This window comes from Phyllostomus discolor, chromosome 6 (genome assembly GCF_004126475.2).
Source record: "Phyllostomus discolor isolate MPI-MPIP mPhyDis1 chromosome 6, mPhyDis1.pri.v3, whole genome shotgun sequence".
In the NCBI taxonomy this organism is placed as follows: Eukaryota; Metazoa; Chordata; class Mammalia; order Chiroptera; family Phyllostomidae; genus Phyllostomus; species Phyllostomus discolor.
In genome coordinates this window covers 147469349-147488309 of record NC_040908.2, presented here as the reverse complement: position 1 = coordinate 147488309, position 18961 = coordinate 147469349, and the positions used below count along the sequence as shown (strand labels likewise).

Sequence of the window (18961 nt, the reverse complement as noted above, 5' to 3'; positions counted from 1 at the left end):
TTTGTCCCCATGGGCAGACAGCTGCCACAGCTAAGGAATAATAGAGTATAAGGAGGCTTCTCCTTCTCTCAGAAATTCTGGGTAAGAAGTAGAGTCTTGACGAAACACAGTTAATGGTGCCGTTTATGTTATCAACCTAAACACATCCTGTGGCTTTCTCAAAATAATTTTGTTCTGCCAAAAATTAAAAATAAAAGTTTAAAACACAGGTGGCAAACACAAAGCCTGCGGGCTGAACTGGCCCTCCACCTTGTTTCTACCCAGTGGCAGTGCTGAGCTCTCGCTTAACTATTAAGGTGTAGTTACATTCATATGGTCCTAACTAAAACTACATTTGGCCCTTTGAAGGCAATCACCAGGCTGATGTGGCCCCCAGTGAAAATGAGTTTGACACCTCTGCTTTAAAAGATGTATGTAATAGTAGAGGCAGGGGAAGAGTTAGTTTTTTATCTGTAAGACCAACTAAATCAAACCTACTTTAATGTTCATTTTTTAAAAAATCCCTTTTCTGTGCTATGTTGAACCATCATGACAACCATGACAGAGACAAAAATAAAAATAACTCAATCAGTGTATTCAACAAATATTTACTAGCCGCCCCTAGGTGTAAGACATTGCGTAAGGACTGTGGTAAAAACAGTCAGACAGACCTGCTTCAAAGCATTCCTGATCTGACTGCGGAGGAGTATAAACAAATGAGCAGCGATGCTAAATCCATCCAGTTGCACCTACAGCAGCGTGGGAAGGCAGAAGGGGCCCCTAGGCAGCAAGTCTGCCAACCCTTCCCGTCCTCACACACAAGAAAGAACAATATTTCCACGGCCCAAGCCCCCAGACAACCTGGCTCTTACGCCATCTGAAGTTTTTTTCATTGTACTCCTATTGCCTTGGCTTAAAACACGTGTTTGAGCACATACGACTTTAATAATAGTAACTGTAGCAGATTTTCAAGAAACTCTGGCAGGGGTGTCCATCCTTTTGGTGTCTCTGGGCCACACTGGAAGAAGAAGAGCTGTTTTGGGCCACACAGTAAATACACAAACACTAATGAAAGCTGATGAGCAAAAAACCCCAAAGGTCTGTGCATAATTCTCGCGACATCCGCCACCACAGACAAGCAAAAGTCCTTACACTCGGCCTGTGCACTGCAGGTTAGACACCCCTGCATTTAAAGGCCGAAATGCTATCCATTAAAGGTTATCGGATTAGCCTTTGCTTAAAAACAAATCAGATTCATGTTGAGCTACAACACTATTCTGTTTTATCAAAAAAAATTCCAATATCTTAATGTTTGAGGGATTAAACTCATCGTTTTAAATGGTGACCATATATTAATAAAGATCTCAAGATAACTTTTAAAAACACAGCTAATAAGAGAAAAAGGTATATAAAAACTTTTCCACCAGAATATAAATGATTTTAATGTAGGATGTATGAACCAAGTTATCATAAATACATCAAAAAGCAAACACACATAGGCATGTACAGTCATACCCATCCATGTGAATAGTACATAAACGCTAATAAAAAGAAGTAAATTATGCTCAGTTAAACCACAAAAGTGGTAAACTTAAAAAGAAGCCAGCAAATAGCTAAGAAACAAGGATTTAAGTTGCTCTGAATTAATTATAGTGTATTAGCAAATAAACATTTCTCCTCACTTAACAGGACACAGAATTTTAAGAGCAACCTTCAGGAAGACATGTGCATGGGCTTACAGAGCATCTTGGCTTTTCCTATATAAAAACAGCTCGTTGTAATCAAACGGGAAAAAAGAACAGCACGATGAGGCCATTTGTCTCTGGGCTCTTCCTCCTACTCTCTGTATTCAAATGGGTGTGAATAACTTATTGGACTGCCAATGAGCTAGAAGGCTGAGAGATGAATGTGATCTGAAGAATCCCCTTATCTACCTGTCTATCAGTTCTCAAAGTGTAAAAAGTATTAATCTTTTTGTAATAACCCTGAAAGGCTGTTCTGTGTCTGAATTATTATTTCATGACACTAACACTTTATCATATTGAATATGGAAATAGCCAAAGCTCTGTAATTTATCAGGAAAAAAGAAAGTTAAAAATAGATTCCAACTGATTCCATTATTTATAAAGGTGAAACTTTCTTAGAGACTGATAATTATTTTAAAAGATGGCAACAGCCGTGCAGAGCCAATTACTCGAAGTGCTTCCACATGATGCACTGGCTGTTCCAATTATATGACATGTTTTTCTCAAAGTCTAGAAAAGTCTCTGCCACTTTTTCTTTGCTATTACTTCTTCATTCCCTCTTTTTTTCCTCCTTTTGGAATTCCTCCGATTGGATTACTGATTATCACTTTATTCATGTCCAACTTCTCTTTCATATTTTCTACTGCACTATCTCTCTGTGCTGTACACAAGTTAACTGTTTCAGGTTGGTTTTCAGTTCGAGAATTCTCTGGTCAGTCATGTTGACCCGCACTTTCACCCACCCTTGGGTTTCTGACTTTTAACTTTAGAGACTATGTTTTTCGCTCACAAAAATCTATTTGTCATTGCAAATCTGTCTAGACTTTTTAGATAGTGTTTGTCTTTCTTTGTATGTTCGATTCTCTCTCCTACATGTTCAATCATTCCAAACATACATTCATTTTGTGGATCTAGCAGTTCCAATGAACTGAAGTTCCTGGAAGTCTAGTTCTGTTGCTAGCTATGATGCCCAATGACTTTTGCCTGTGTAAGACCGACACCAAATTCCTACGAGTAGAATTGCCAGGATACTGACAAATTCTCTTCCCAGGGTTTATACTATTTTGCATTTCCTCCAGAAATGCATGGAAGTTCCTGCTTCCCCCCTTCCCTCCACAGCCTTATCAACTGGGCAGTTGTCAAGCTTTCTAATGTCTGTTGCAATGACTGGTAAAAAATGTGACCTCAGTGTGGTATTTGTTTGCTTAGTTCTTATTAAGTGTCTTTTCATATGTTTAAAGGCAATTTGCAATTCTTCTTCTGAAAACCATTTGTTTATATATCTTTCCCATTTTTCTACTGAGGTAATAGTTTTCTTATTCTCTACATTTTAGGAATATTAACCCTTTGTGATTGCAAATATCCTTCTCCAATTTGTCACTTGTCTTTTATTTATTGTGTTTTCAGCCATACAAAAGTTACGATTTTTATCATCAAATTTATCAACATTTCTCTTACTGCATTTGGATTTGGAGCTGTAATTAGGGCATTTATTTCACTTCCAGGGTGAGAAAAATATGCCATTTTTTCCCCTAGTACTTGTATAGTTTCATTTTTTGTATATTAAATATCCGATCCATTTGTAATCTTTCCTTGGCAGAGTACAAACACTAAACCTAATATTGTCTTCCTTCATTATACGTTAAATACCCATGTTCAACTGTTGATTTTCTCATTTTCTATTCAACTCTATTGTCTTTTTAAGCAATAATACCATAGTTTTAATTATGGGGGGCTTAAAAATATATGTTTCAATATAGAGTAGAGAAACAGTCTTCCTCCACTGCTCTTCTTTCTAGAGTTTTCCTTATTATTCTTACTTATTTGTTCTTTCCAATGAAATTCATAATTACCTTGTCTAGTCTCAGGAAACACACACACACACAAACACACACAAAATCATCATAAAGCTAAAATTAACTTAAGGGAATCGACAAATTTATAATGTTGAAACTAAACGTTAAGTATTAGGACTAAAACTTGGGGGGACAATCCCATAAAATATTTTACCATTCTCTGCTTTTGAAAAGTTACAGTCTGAACCTAGGAAACTTTTGTTACATTACCATGAAAAAACTGTACTGAAAAAACTATATTGAAAAAACTTAGATCAACTAGCAGAGAAACCCGATTCGTTCCATTTATCGTGTACTGAGTGACACAACTGATTGGAGGAGCATGATCAGATCACACGGGGCGTTAGCAATGCGCTTGCTCACCTTCCTTCTTCAGCCATTTCACGAGGTTCCCTGCTTCCATTGTCGGAGACAGGGAGGGCATCAGGATCTTTATAGGATCAGCTGAAATTGAAAACAAGGAAAGATTAGCCACAAAAAAATAATGCACCTCACAAGGCATCCATAAAAAGTTCAAGCAAATTAACACTAAATTTAATTTGAGAAAGAAAATATTCCAAAGTTGGAAAGATTGCCAAATGGTCAAACTAAGTATCCAGGTTATCAAATAGAAACAATTATCAACTTTTTAAAAATAAAACTTTTTTGGAATACTTTCAACTCCTTTCTCATGGTCCCCCAGCACTCTGTACATATTTTTAAGCCAGGTGTTTACAAGATTAAAAAACAGAAAAGTTGATTTATGTTTCATCTTCACCTTCCCCTTCTGTTGCTGCAAAAAAATATTTACAAGTAAAATGATCAAAGAAAAAAGAAAAAAAGCAAGGGTTCTGATAACCTACAACAAAATAATCAAGACAGACTTCAAGAAATTGGTTGTGTTTGTATTATACTATACTATTCAGGAATTAAAGGTTTTTGTGATGTGCACTTGAGGCCTTATAGGATCCTATTAACCACTGTTAATAAATTTAATTTTAAAAGGGGTAAATGCAAAAAAATAAAGAAATTGGTTGTGTTTTTATTTTCTTCTAATAATATACTGTTCTTGGCTGGTACATATGAAAGGAAAGGGTTGTCAAGGATGACCAGGCAAGTGAACCTAAATGGTTAGATTAACCTCGGATTGTGTTCCATGCTGCAGTTTCACTGGGGATCCAAGAAGGCAGACTCTCACCGGGGCGACCTCTCAGTGAGAGGTCTGATAGTTTTTCCTTAAATATCAGAAAAGGAGATGCCCTAACACATTTGGCTAGACGTGCTTCCCAACAGTCATCTGCTGGACAGGACCCCAGTCACAGAGAACACAGCTATGACATTACAATTCACATAAAGTTTATACTAATAAAATTGTTAACAGCACGTTCCAGCTCTAGCAGTAGTCATGGTAACAAACCTATTCTCTACACAGATTGTTCAACAATCTGACCCCATAAAGCAAAACACATTGCATATCTAACATATTTCAAATGTGGAAGAGAACAGAATGGTCGTCCCCCCGCCACTGACATTTTAGGTTAAAAGAAAGGGTACTGAATACCAATATTAAATGAAGTGAGGACTTTTGGTCAAGATGGAGGTATCAGTGAACACACTTTGCCTCCTGGAGCAACAACAGAAAAATTACTAGACCTCAAAACAAATAACACACAGAACTGTCAGAAAATTGAGCTGTATGGAAGTCTGACAACCATGGATTTGAAGAAGTCGCATTTATCCAGATGGGTAGCAGGGGTGGAGATGCTGAATGGACAGAAAGGCATAAAGATATCAGGTGGCATGCAGAGGTGCCAGAGGCAGAATGGGTGGTCCTGCATTTACCTGTAGTGGATAAAAATCAGGAGGGATACCTTTGGAGTAAACGATCCCAGCCCCAGGCCAGACCACACAGCCCAGGGTTCCAGTGCCAGGGAGATAAATCCCCATAACTTCTGGCTGAAAAACCAGTGAGGGTTGGGGTGGCGGAAGAAACTGCCAGATTTTCAGGAGACTCCACTTAAAATTAGTGGGCCTCCACTAAGGCCCACATGGACTTAGAACATAGGCAGACCCACCCTCCTCAGGGATTCAGCACCAGGGCAACAGCTGCAAGGGCACCAGTAGCATGCAGGGAGTAAGTGAAGTGACTGGAAACAGGTGAGTGCCAGGCACACCTCCAGAAGCCAGGCAGAGGCACTGTCCCTGGTATTGTCCCTTCTCTGAGCCCTCCCCTCCACACAGAGCTACAAAGTGGTGAAGTGAGTTGCCCCGCTCTGGTGATTACCTAAGTAGGTGGTCCCACACAACTTACAGGTGCCTTTTCTACAATAAGCCATGCTACTATGACAGGGAGTCAAAGCAGCTGTATCTAATATACAGAAACAAACACAGGGAGGCTGCCAAATTGAGGAGATGAAGAAATGTTGTCCAAATTAAAGAACAGAACAGAACCCCAGAAAAAGAACTAAAAAAAATGGAGATAACCGACCTATCAGATGAAGAGTCCACAACACTGGTGTGAAGTACTCAAAGGACTCATTGAGTACTTCAACAGCATAAAAACACCCAGGCAGAAATGAAGGTTACACTAAGGGACATAAAGAAAAATCTACAGGGATCCAAGTGTGAGGGGATGAAGCCAGGACTCAAATCAACAATTTGGAGTATAAGGAAGAAATAAGCATTCAGCCAGAGCAGCAAGAAAAAAAGGAATAAAAAAAAATGAGGATAGTATAAGGTGCCTCTGGGGCATCTCCAAATGTGCCAACATCTGAATCACAGGGGTACCAGAAGAAGAGGAAGAGCAAGAAATTGAAAACTTACTTGAAAAAATAATGAAAGAAAACATCCCTAATTTGGTGAAGGAAATAGGCATACAAGTCCAGGAAGCACAGAGAGTCCCAAACAAGCTGGACCAAAGAGGCCCACACCCAGACACATCATAATAAAAATACCAAAGGTTAGAGATAAAGAGAGAGTCTTAAAAGCAGCAAGAGAAAAGCAGAGTTGCCTACAAAGGAGTTTCCATAAGACTGTCAGCTGATTTCTTGCAGGCAAGAAGGAACAGGCAAGAAGTTTTCAAAGTGAGGAAAAGCAAGGACCTACAACCTAGGTTACTCTATCCAGCAAAGCTATCGTTTGGAATGGAAGGGCATGGAAGGGCAGATAAAGTGCTTCCCAGACAAAGTAAAGCTAAAAGAGTTCATCAACACCAGGCCATTATTACATGAAATGTTAAAGGGAGTTATTGAAGAAAAAGGAGAAGATTAAAACCATGAGCATTAAAATGGCAACAAATGTTGCAGGGAATGGGGATACCATGTGGAGGGGGGCAAAGGAGGAAAAATTGGGACAACTGTAATAGCATAATCAATAAAATACATTTTAAAAATTAAAAATAAATAAAAAGTAAAAAAATGAGGTTGGTTATTTCCTTTGGGAAACTGAACTAATTCACTGTAATTTCAAACAACATGTTCCTACAGCTTCATGATAAAGGAATTCCACCTCGGAAGCATTTGGAAGGAAGCTTCCGTCCTTTTTCCCCTTTTCATTCTTTCCTCTCTAAAGGACTGGGAAAAGGGCCTGAGCGTATACTTGCCTTAGCCCTTTCCTCTTTTTCTTTTAAGATCTGCCTACATGCAGGGAACCTGTAGTTTCCTTTCAGCCCTTCCATGTGCTAGGAGTAAAGGGGCCTGCCTTTCAAAGGCAGATGGCGAGCCTGCCGCTCTCACTACCCACCATCAGGACCCGCGGGGGCGAGGCAGGAATTCAGGTGTGTGTTTGCTTTGTCTACACAAACTCTCCCTCTCAAACAAAAGCGCAAAGTCTAAACATGGGCTTGTATTGGAAGTCCGGCTATAGAAGGCCACGCATCTAAGTCACATTCTCAGAGCTAATAAAACCATCAGCATTAAAACTGTTACTTTTGATTTCTATAAGCTTTTTTTGCCTGTCCCTCAATTGGTACCGAACTCTAAGAATCAAAAAGAATTATCATTCCTAATACTCCAAAAATAACAAAGCTCCAATCAAACTCCAAGTCAACAGCACACCCATTCTATTAAATGAGAAAATGATAATGCAGATTGATGAAGGGACTTGAATTCTGCCTAATTCTCAAGGCTGTATGTACTCTATTACACTGTACAACCTCTCATCATTAATTACAAGATAGGATCATCAACTCATCACCTGTTATTTATAGCCTACTGACCCAGAAATGAAAACATGAACCAGACATATCAAGTCCATGTGAGCCGCCTTCTTATGTCCAACTGAATATCCTAATAAACACTTTCCATACCATGGGCATAAAGAATTCCTGTACTAAGAAACCACTTCTACTACTGACCATTAATTTTTTGAATTTGGAAGGGAACAGGTAATCTTTTAAGTGCACTAAATGCATATCTTGAAAATAAGGGAGAAAAAAAATAGCCACAATGCGTTTCCTAAGTCCTGATTTATTATTAAAGCTCACAGCTAGAATAGGCTGCAGTATCTGTGTGCTACATCTCTCAATAACCTTCACTGTGACAGTTTCATTTAATTTCCAAGTGACCTCTAGCTGAAAAGCAAATTATGCTACAATACAGCTTTAAAAACACTTATTTTTTTCCTTAGTAAAATAAATCTTCATGGATTAAAATAGGTACTGTGAATAGGTACAAAACAATGCAGACCACAATATACAACCTCAGGGCACCGTTGTCCATAAAACAGGGGAGCACTGAATTCTGAGTGAAGTAAATTAGAATTCGGGAAATGCACTGAGGTTAAACACACACACAGGCAGGCTTGCGCTGTAATGACAGGGAGGCATCTCCAAATCCAAACCAGAACAAGCCCACGCTTAACTGCAGGAATCCTTAAATAGTAGTCAAAGCTTTCCACTGGCAATACATTAGGAAATAATAAAATGAGCTTTCTCATCTCCTGCATTATTTGTATAGACATCACTTTTTTAATTTTTTACATGGCTTGATGAAAAAAAATAAAATAAAAACATTTGCCTGTAGAATGTTGAGCCAGCCTAAGCCCGGGCATTTAATTTTTTAAAGTTCATAGTGGAAAAAGAAAAACAAATCAAAGACCTACAATCTAATAGCACCATGATAAGAGGCCAACCTCTCCTGGAAAAACGCAGCTTAAAACAAATCCCGATTTGTTGCTTCTAACAAAAAACGTCAAGGCTGCGATAGAGTATTTCATATGCACTTACATATCAGATTTATATCAAATAGAGTTCCACTTCAAAGAAGCAAAGTAAATGGACTTCAGTGCTTCTATGTCCAGATTCCAATTTATGACAAAAATGAAATCAACTCTCTCGAAACAAAGTCTGTCTTCAATATTTTTACATCTTGGTTCTAGTTGCCTTGATACAATTCATATTTATTTTATGATTCTAACTGCCATTATAATCTCTCACCTAAGAGACCTTCATATTTCCATTATTCCTGACATTAAAAACTATATTATGAAACTTTTGCATTTATTATTTGCCAAATTACCACATCAAAAGCCTCAAAATTATTCATATTTTAAAAATAAAAAGAACATAATCATTCCTCATACAGCCACCCTTCATGGATGAATTGAAATTGCTTCTCTAAATAATGACAATAAAATATAAAGATTGTGTAATAGATCACTATCCTTACTCTGAAACAAAGGTAACGAAAACAAAGAAGGGCACTTTGGACATCTCCATTATTCAGTACTATCTTTTGATTGATTATACTGGCTTACTATGGAAAGCCAAATGTGTAATGTATTTTCTGATTTATCCTCAAACTGTCATGCTGGAAAATAATATCAAACATAAGCACTGATTTATTAATAATGGTACATATTTCATTCTAATATATTTTCTTTCAACTGGAACATTATACACATCTTTTTCAAATGCATTTTTCCAGCGGAAAAGTAATTACGCAAGCACAATATCAGCTTGGAGCGACAGGGCTGCGCATAATTCATATCTACCCTTCACAGATCAATTCTACTGAGACGGTGTGGGTTTTTCCAGACTCCTCAGAATTTTAACCTATACCTAATAGTGTTTAATTTCACTATAAATTAAATATAGCTTCCTTTTTCATTCCAGGAAGCAGTACATTATTCAGGAGGTCTTGAAATGTGCACCAGTTGTATTTCCTACAAACAAGTGGGCACACCTATGAGTAAGAATAAAGAAAATGTGGGTTTTTTTCCCCCCTCCACTGGTCACACAGGCTATTTCAAAACAGTAAAAATACCACAATTAATAAAAATACCCCAAATTTAGTTAGAATTTAACAGCTTTGTAGTCATTTTAATGTCTATTCCTTTCTATCAAGCTAACAAACTACGCTAATGGCTTGTAAAGTCTGTCCTTCTATATAGCAGTTTTAAAAATATTTAAGATGATTATGGTAATGTACATTTCCAGTTTATATTTAAATATACTGATTTTAAAAGTAGGGTCTCAGAAATCATTTGAACTGTCTTGATCTTTTTTTTCCCCCTCAATAGAATGACACAATAAATCAAAAATTTTTTTCTTAGTATATTGCTGCTTTACCTGCCCCATCGGGCACACGAGAAATCTACAAATCACTGAATTTTAGAGCAGTTTCTCTAAGCAATTCCTGTATTTCTTCAAATCTTCTCTTCCGATCTTTCTACAGCAAAATTCCATCTTCAACATCAAATGCAGTACACTAATCTAATTGTAGCTTCTTGTTCCCTAAAGGACCTTTTTTAACCCTAAGAGCAATAATACTCATACTTCAGGCAAATCAATGATATCAAGGCTTTAAACTGATGACCTATGTATCAGTTCTGAAAGTCCTCAAGACTTAAAAAAAGGTAACACAAGCAGACCACACACACACGCAGATCAAGCTGCTCCGTGGCTAAGGTGCAGCAGATCTAGGCTCCACTGTGGGGCCTAAGGGAACTGAGGAAATCCAGCAGGTCACAGACACAGCTCAAGCGCCACTGTAGCCCGTTTATACTGCCATAACCCAAACACAGAATTCGTGAAAGGAGGGCAGGCCAGAGGAAGGAGGAAATTACCCGGTACGTTCTTAGTGTGGCTCCCTGTTCCTAACATTAATTTGCTTCTTTATTAGGAAGAGATGCTGCTCGTTTCATCACCTCTCTTTTCAAGGCAAGAACTCATCCAGTATAACTGGACCTTTGAAACTTCCATTCGAGAAAACAATTCTGCCATCTGCAGGCTGAATAGAATGAAGCAGAATAAAGTATCAGGGTAATTTAAAAACCAACATCCAGGCACGGAATAATATTAACACTGCGGATTTGAATAACGGCAGCCAAAGCAATCTTCTTAATGGGTGGTTGTCATGTAAGTCTTCTTCATTCAAATAGTTATTTTGGTATGGTATTGGTGTAAGAATGCATTGAAAGTATCAATGGATGACAACAGTATGCATAATAGTCTGGGTGAAAATAGCATTTATAGGCTCTGGCATGGCAAGAGATGCCAAAAACATGTGAGAGATGCCCCAAACAGTATATATAGCATAATCTAATTCCCACCTGCTTAGCTTGTACAAAAAGGCTATTCCAAAATGTAAGTGATGGAATAAGTTTTTTAAATTAATTCAACACTTTATTAAATAGTAAAATACCTATTTTAACACAGTAAGACAGGTACTTGGTTTAAATAGTGAAATAGTACTAAAGGCCTATTAACAGTAAGGTAGGTCTCTGTCCGGTCTCTCTCCAGTTCCCCAGTTCCCCAGTCTTCATACAGGTAACAGTAGTTATCTCTAGTTAGTGATAAAATTATTTTAAGTTCCTTTCATTACATTTGTTTCTTATAATCTACATGTTAACTTTCTGCAATAAATTTATCTAATTTTACTCCCTCTCCAAAACTTATCTAACGCTAAATAAAACAATGTGCTTTCATTTTTCTTGTATTTAGACACAAGCCCACAAAGACAGGGAGAAAAGAAGGGACAACTGCACATAATTTTGGATGTGGAAAAGTAAAGAGATGAGTGATGGCCGACTTCCGAGACGCCAGAAAGCGAAACTCGGTGCCGGGTAACCACCCGCCCTCGTGCAGCAGAAGACTGAACGCCTGGGATGGTTTTCCCCGGAGAGGGTGCTTGGGAATGGAGGGTCAGCCTTCACACCCGGGACCTCAGGCGCTGCAAATGTCAGTCAGCTGAGAGATCGTCTGATGTGACTGGCGATACAGAAAAGAGTGCTGAGGCTAGCAGATGGGGTGGGATGAATTAGCAATAAAAAATACAGAGAAAACCAAAGAAAATTTTTCAAAGACAACCATGTCAAGAAAAGCAAAAAGAAAGGTAACAATCATAATATTAGGACAATATATGGCAATCCTCAGGTGTGTAGAATATTTGTGTAGTGTGAACAATGAACACGGATTTAATCAAGAACTGCAGAGGAACTATATGAATGTTACAGAACAACAAGGGGGGGGGGCCTGGGACGATATACTATTACCGAAAGGAACCCCCCAGGTTTGTTATGTCCACCGCCAGAGGAAAGACGTCTCTCATTGTCAGAGATTCGTGAAAAGGAAAGGAAATGTTTATTTAATGCTATACGGACTTACAGTAGTAACCTAATGTCTTCATCAAAATCCCAAAGTCCCTTAAAACACCCACAAACACACACAGTCCTTCCTTCCCCCCTTTGCCCAGTCTGGGGTACTGTATCTCAGGAAAAGAAATAGAAGTCTGTAGCTCAGGCAGCCCCCAGTTCTTCCCAGTAATCCATCTCGGCTGGTAGGCCTCCTTCAGTTCCCGGCACCATCAGCTGTGTCACGGGGATCTCTGCTAAAGCCGGGTGGTGGTTCCTCCTTCTAAAGCTGGAGGGGTCCCCACTCTGGCAAAGCCACATGATCCTCTCTCCACTGGCTGGACCTCTCTGCACTGCCCCAGCCGCATGGTCCTCCCTGCCCAATGGCTGCAGTAGTCTCCACTGTGGCAAAGCCACATGGTTCTCCCCAGTGGCTGCGGGGAGGGAGGGGTCGCCACTCTGCCAAAGGCAAGTGGTGATTCTCTGCTAAAGCCGCATGGTGATGCTCTCTCGCAGGGCTGCGGGAGTCCCCACTCTGCTAAAGACGGAGTGGTTCTCCCCTTGCGCAATGGCTGTAGTCCTCTCTCTGCACTGCCACAGCCGCGTGGTCCCCCTTGCAATGGCTGCTGCGTCTGGGTTTAAATCCCTGCACCAATCTTCCTCTGCAGCCCCATTTCCGACTCCTCCCACACTCGCCCACACTTACCATCAGTCTCACAACCTTCCAGCTTTACTGGGCTGCCATCATGAGTCCGGGCAGGCGTAGCCCCAAGTCATGGAGCCAATCTTCTCCAAGCTCCCAAGCAGGCACTGTAACTCTGGGGACCTGCCTCCCAGTTACATCTTGAGGGGGTGGGGGGAGTTACTTCCATTCCCCTGGCTCAGAGCATGGCCACAGCTATTTAACATATCTATGTAACCAGTTAAAGGTTACATAGATATGTTAAATGACCACACCAGAGGTTACCTGCAAAGCTGTTGCTGTACAAAACAGCTCTCAATGGCCCTGCTCCATGTGTCCCTTCCCCCAACCCACACTTGTGGGGGTGGTGAGGACATCCTAATATTTCCTGAACACCTTGAGTTCTGGACTCCATTTCAAATCCCTATTTGGGGCCCCCCTCTTGACTGCACCCTGTTACATGAAGAGAATGGGGGAGGGAAAATACGGAGGGGGGATGGCGCTGACCGGCAGTCAGTCATCCACAGATAATACAAAAGTAGAAATAGAGAGAGGAGCAAATACCAGAAGAAAGTTAAGAGATAAAATTTGTTGCTTTCAATGAAGAAGACGGGGGAAACGAGGAGAGGCAGGGCAGAGACCGACTTTACTGTTACTAAGCCTTTAGTACTATTTGACTATTTAAAACAAGTACTTATATTACTGTGTTAAAATAAGTATTTTACTATTTAATCAAATGTTTAATTAATTTTAAAAACCAATTCTACCACTGACAAGTCAATCACTCTATGCCTCAGTTGCCTCTTTGGTAAAATACAGAGTGTTGTGAGGATTAAATAAGGTGAACACACGCGAAGTCTTTACAATGGAGCCTGGCAAAGAGCCAGTCCGTCTCCCCGCTGTTAGCATTTTTTTTCTAGGCAGCACGGACAGGGTTAAGAGGGCGGACTCTGGAGGGTTCCAGACAGTTGGCTGGTTGTATCACGTCATCACTGTTTATGTATGATTCCCTCCTCCAGTAGTGAGAGATGGATTCACCAGTTCCTTCAGGCTTCCCAGCCTAAACTTGGTTTCCTTTTTACTCTCTCCTTTGCCTACTTCAGGGATTCTCGCAGCTATAGTGCACTAACTCAGGATGTCTATTTTAACTGTACATTTGAAAACTAAGCTCTCATAAAATCACTGGCAGGTGTTTTGGTGGACCACGTAAGTTAAAAATAGCATGTTGGAACTACTGCCTTAGCACATAGCACCTCAAAGTACCAGATTACCTTATAGTACACTTTACTACCTACTTAATGGTTTGAGGTTATTTAAATAGCAGTGGAAAGCCATGAAAACAACGTTTGAGCAAGTAAGAGAAATGACCACAATAAGAAAATGAACTTGTCTGCAGGTCCACATATATGGCTAATGTTCTCTAGTCAATTTAAAAAAAAATGCACATGCTCTGAGATGGTCACAACTTAAACATCACAGAAAAGCTACAATAAGTGCGAACTAAAGACACCCATGAATGTGTTTCCTGTCTCCTTTACTCAGTTAAGACCCTTCGACCTGAAGGACTGAAAAGGCACCAAGGGACCAACCAGGTCCTTCTACACTTCAGGCCCTTGTCCTAAAACGTGTTAGGGAGAAATGGAAGGGTCTTAGGCTGGGGTGTGGGCATTTCTGGAAGATCAGTTCATGGCACAGGAGTGGAGTAAAGGAGGAGAAAGAAAAAACCCTTTGTTTATTCATTTGTAATTCACTCAACAAGTATTTATTCAGCACCTACCAGGTAGGTGATTCTAGGGGTTGGAGCTGTCAAAGGTGAATAAAAACAGACAATAATCCCTACTCTCACGGAGATTGGCTTTTAAAGTAAGGAGATAGAAATAAATAATATGTCTGGTGGTGGTATGAACTAAGAAAGGAAGGTAAGGGGACAGTGACAGTGGAGGAACTATTTTATCAGCTGATCAGAGAGGGCCTCCTCTGAAAGAGCGAGCAGAGGTGAATGGAGGAAGCCATGCACGTATCTGATGGAAGAGCCTTCTAAACAGAGGAAGCGGTGAGCACAAAGAAGGAACAGAGTGTGCTCGGTATGTTCCAAGCACAGGGAAGCTGGCATGCTGGCGTGAGTGGGGGAGAGGCACGGCAAGGCTGAGGTTGAGAGGTGGAGGGCATTCATCTCCCACGGGGCCTTGTAAGCCACAGCCAGGGCTTCAGGCTTCATTCCGTGTTTAACAAGCAGCTCTTGGAGGGTGTTCAGTGACATGATCTGACTTACAATGTACAAGCGCTCTGAAAGCTGCATGGCAAACAGTCTGTACTGGGCCAAGGGTGGTGGCACGGACATCTATTGAGACACTCCTGCAAGAATCTAGATTAGAGGTGGCTTGGGCCAGTCTAGTAGGTCGTAGTAGACATAGTGGTAGTGGTCAGGTTATTTACACTTAAAAGGTAGAACCAAGGGATTTTCATTGACTGATGCGGTATATGAAAGTCAGGAGTCAAGGATGAGTTAGGAGGACAAGTGAAAGAACAAAAATCAGAATCAGCTGCCACAGCCCCAAAGGAAAAGCTTTCTCCCTATGAAAATGCCCAAAGAATATTATAAACTAATAAACTTGATTTCTAGTCAACTACTCAAATATAGACTGAAAAAAAAAACACTGAAAAACAGGTCAGTTATAAAAACTGTGTGCTTACTCTTGTGCAAGGCACTGCCCTGGGGACACAGTCCAGGGACACACGACTCTTCCACGTGTAGGAATTATACTTGCTCTCTTCACCTCTCTGAGCATGAGCACTATGAAATATATATCAGGTATAGTACTTGCTGGTTCCAGTGCTAAAACTGAGATGTAAATTACGACTGATGACTGAGAGTCCAGTAGGTGTGGGAGGTACCCCCAATTTGTCTGTCCAGGTGTACTTCTCAACCTTCCCCCACATAACTGTATGGGTTTCGGCCTCCAGCTGGGTTCCCCCAATGGGCGGCATAAGCAGGAGGCTGAAGAGAGAGGGGCGAGTGAGGACGAGGTATTTATTTCCCCAGCTACCTCCCGGGCGGGTCACCTGGAGTGCGTTGGATCTTTTAAATAAAGGACTCATCTCCATCAGAGGGCCTTCCCACAGGCTCCCTCCTCTCCAATTCTGGTAACTGGCTCCTCCCGTGCCTCTTGAAGCCTAGAAGTGGTGACAGCACCTTGCTCTAAACAGCCCCTTAGTACAGCACCATCTCTACACCTGGAATTTACAAAAATGGTTACTTATTAAGCTCAGCTCTATTCACCCACTTTTAGGGTCCTGGCCAGGAACAGATGGCATTGTCTATTGTCTTTCTGTAGAAAGACTTAGGAGGGTGGCAGCACTTAAGTAATGAGAAAAATTTCAAACCACAAAGTCATTCCGTTAGAAGGAACATGAGCAAATGAAAGAGAAGTACCCATGTTCAGGGAAAGGTGAATTGTCTGAGGAGCCTAAATCCACACGTCAATTTAATCCAAACTCAGATCTGAATCAAGATTTCCAAATCTGTGGCCTTGTTGTAGTCGCTTATGTAAATGTATCCACTAGTCATTTATTTACCGTTGGAATCCCTATTGTCAAACACATCTTCCTTATTCTCTGACACAGTAAGTATCCTTGCAAAGTAGTACAACTATTTTCTGTGGGAAATGCCCAAAATGTGTATGGAAGTAGGGTAGGGTAGGCAGTAATTTATAAGTTGCAGGGAGATTTGAGTTCCCTGGAATCATATAAAAATTTTTCTATGTGTGTATTTTTCTGAAAAAGTGGTACAGCTTTTAACGGTTTTCAAATAGATTCGTGCCTCGCTAAACACCAACGCTTTCCATGTAATACAATAAAACCTTGATTGCAGAAAATTATCTAGATCACTAACTACTATAAATGCACTGCCTACGTCAGTTTACTGGCTGCCAATCTGCAATCCTACTATGGACCTCAGTGTCCTTTTATAACTTTCCAGATTTTCGGCTTCCCTAGATGTTTATTTACCATGTACAATATGCAAGGCCTGTAGCTATATATTAGGTAAAGCACTACAAAGGTTGAACCTCATTTATTTTTCTACTCATATGTTATTTTAAATTCAACATGTTACTCCTCAGAAAGAACTTACAACCAATATTATTAACATCTTAGTTATTAATTAATTAAATTCCAAGCAATGCCATTTAGTCTGAAAGGGCAGCAGTGGAAACTCTCCAAAATTAATTGCCTAGGCTAGTTTGAAAAACTATTTACAGATGCTGTATCACTTATGTCAATACCACATCTGGCCTCTGGGCTTTTGTATCTGCTGTTCTTTTAACCTGGAAGGGATGCTACCTCTAGGAAGCCTTCTTAGGTGCCCCGTTATTATCCTGCACTTAGCCCTCAGAGCTCACTACACACACTATTGAAATCATACCCTTAGTATCTCCCCAAGCAGACTGCACAGAATTAGGACTGCACCTCCAGAAGCTATGATTCAATGGGCCATGTGCCAAATACAGAGTTCTGTTCCATTCTGTAGGACAACCAGTTCCCAAGAGGGCTACCATGTAGCCTAACGTTCATTCCTTCCCTTATATCAGTAGAATGGTGAATAACGGTAAGTACCTGCCTTCTCAATAAGTATCTCAGTTGGAAGAATAAAACGAGTTAGGAATTTACTAAACAAGATAAAAACTATATATTTATTCATTCTTCAGTTCATTATCATTAGAGCTATGTGGCTTTGAGAGGCCCACTTAATTTCTCTGAGCTTTAGTATTTTTATCCAATAAAATGTAGGTAATGCCAACTTTACTAGGTTGTTATGGGAAGTGAATAACGACTTTCTAGGAAGTGCTAAACACAGCATATGTCATAGCTCATAAAAATGCTGCCAATAAATACCTTTTAAGGAAATCAAAATCCAAGTGTACTTCCATCTGACACATTTTTAAATCATGGATAGACACATGAAAAAAAAAGAGAAATAGTCCAATAATCATACTTAATTCACACAATCTATAGATTACCATATAGTTGCTTAGTTTTATGAAACAATTTCTACCAAGCTCAGAGAAAAAGGAACAAACACCATGTAAAGTCATGCTGCTCTGCAGAACCAGGAGCACAAGAATTGCCATGTGTATTCAGCATGGCAAAACTAAACCTTGTAGGTGAAAGGACAGGAGACAAATTTTGGTTCAGGATTAGGGAAAAACTCCAAACCTTTCAAATAACTTAGAGCTACCCTACAACACAACTGGCTTCTGTGGTAGTAGGCAGAATAATTTCCACAGCCCCCCTTGCCACCACCCTGACAAAGATGTCTTGGTCTTAACACCCAGAACTTGTGAAGATGTTAGGTTACGTGGCAAGGGAGAATTAAGGTTTAAGAAGGAATTCAAGTTGCTGAGCAGCTGACCTTGACATGGGGAAAGCATCCTATATTCTTGGGTAGGCCTGATGCAATCACAAGGGTGCTAATAAGTGAAAGAGGGAGGCACTAGGAAACTCATACAGCTTCCTGGGGATGTCCTGTCCTCTTCCTTACAGATGATGGTCAAGCAGAGTTAGACAAGTTAGTTACACTTGGGGGGCGGGGAGCAGGGGAGGGGAAAATACATCAGGTAAGGATTGCCTAAGTGAGTCTCTAAAGGCAGGGGTCCTTAAACTGGGTCTAAGGAAAGCCTCCTAACCTGCAAGAACATAAGCCCATTTCTCTGTAGGGAGGATCTAGAGCATTCAAATATTCTCGAAACGATCTGCTTTACAAACAAGGTTAGACACACTCTTCCTAGATTATTTCCAACACTGGGTTGTTACTATTCCATGCTTTTCTAAGGCAGCGAGTCTCAAAGTGTAGCTTGTCAAACAACAACAGAAAATATCAAAACTCCTCTAAGGCTATTTGTAAAATTCAGATTGCCGAACTCCACCTCAGGCAAAATCTCTGGGAGCTGTAGGAAAGTTCAATATTTAATAAACTAGGAGGAAAAGGGAATTCTATACACAGTTAATGAACCATTGCTCCAAATATTTGATGAAACATTAGCCTGAAGAAACTGAAATAAATTATCCCATCACAAAATCTTTAGAAATCTCAGTGCATTCATCTTACCGTGTGACTGTGTGTAACTTACTCTTTTTTTCCAAGCCTTGGG

At 40.2% G+C, this 18961-nt stretch overlaps 1 protein-coding gene across 1 annotated transcript in view; it reads right to left on the bottom strand.

Annotated features, from left to right (window-relative positions):
• PDHX (pyruvate dehydrogenase complex component X) overlaps positions 1 to 18961 on the bottom strand; it is a 61166-nt gene that overhangs the window by 41105 nt on the left and 1100 nt on the right. Inside the window, exon 2 of the mRNA XM_028515495.2 lies at positions 3944 to 4024. Coding sequence (XP_028371296.1) covers positions 3944 to 4024 — 81 coding nt within the window. The remainder of the gene's footprint in view (positions 1 to 3943; positions 4025 to 18961) is intronic.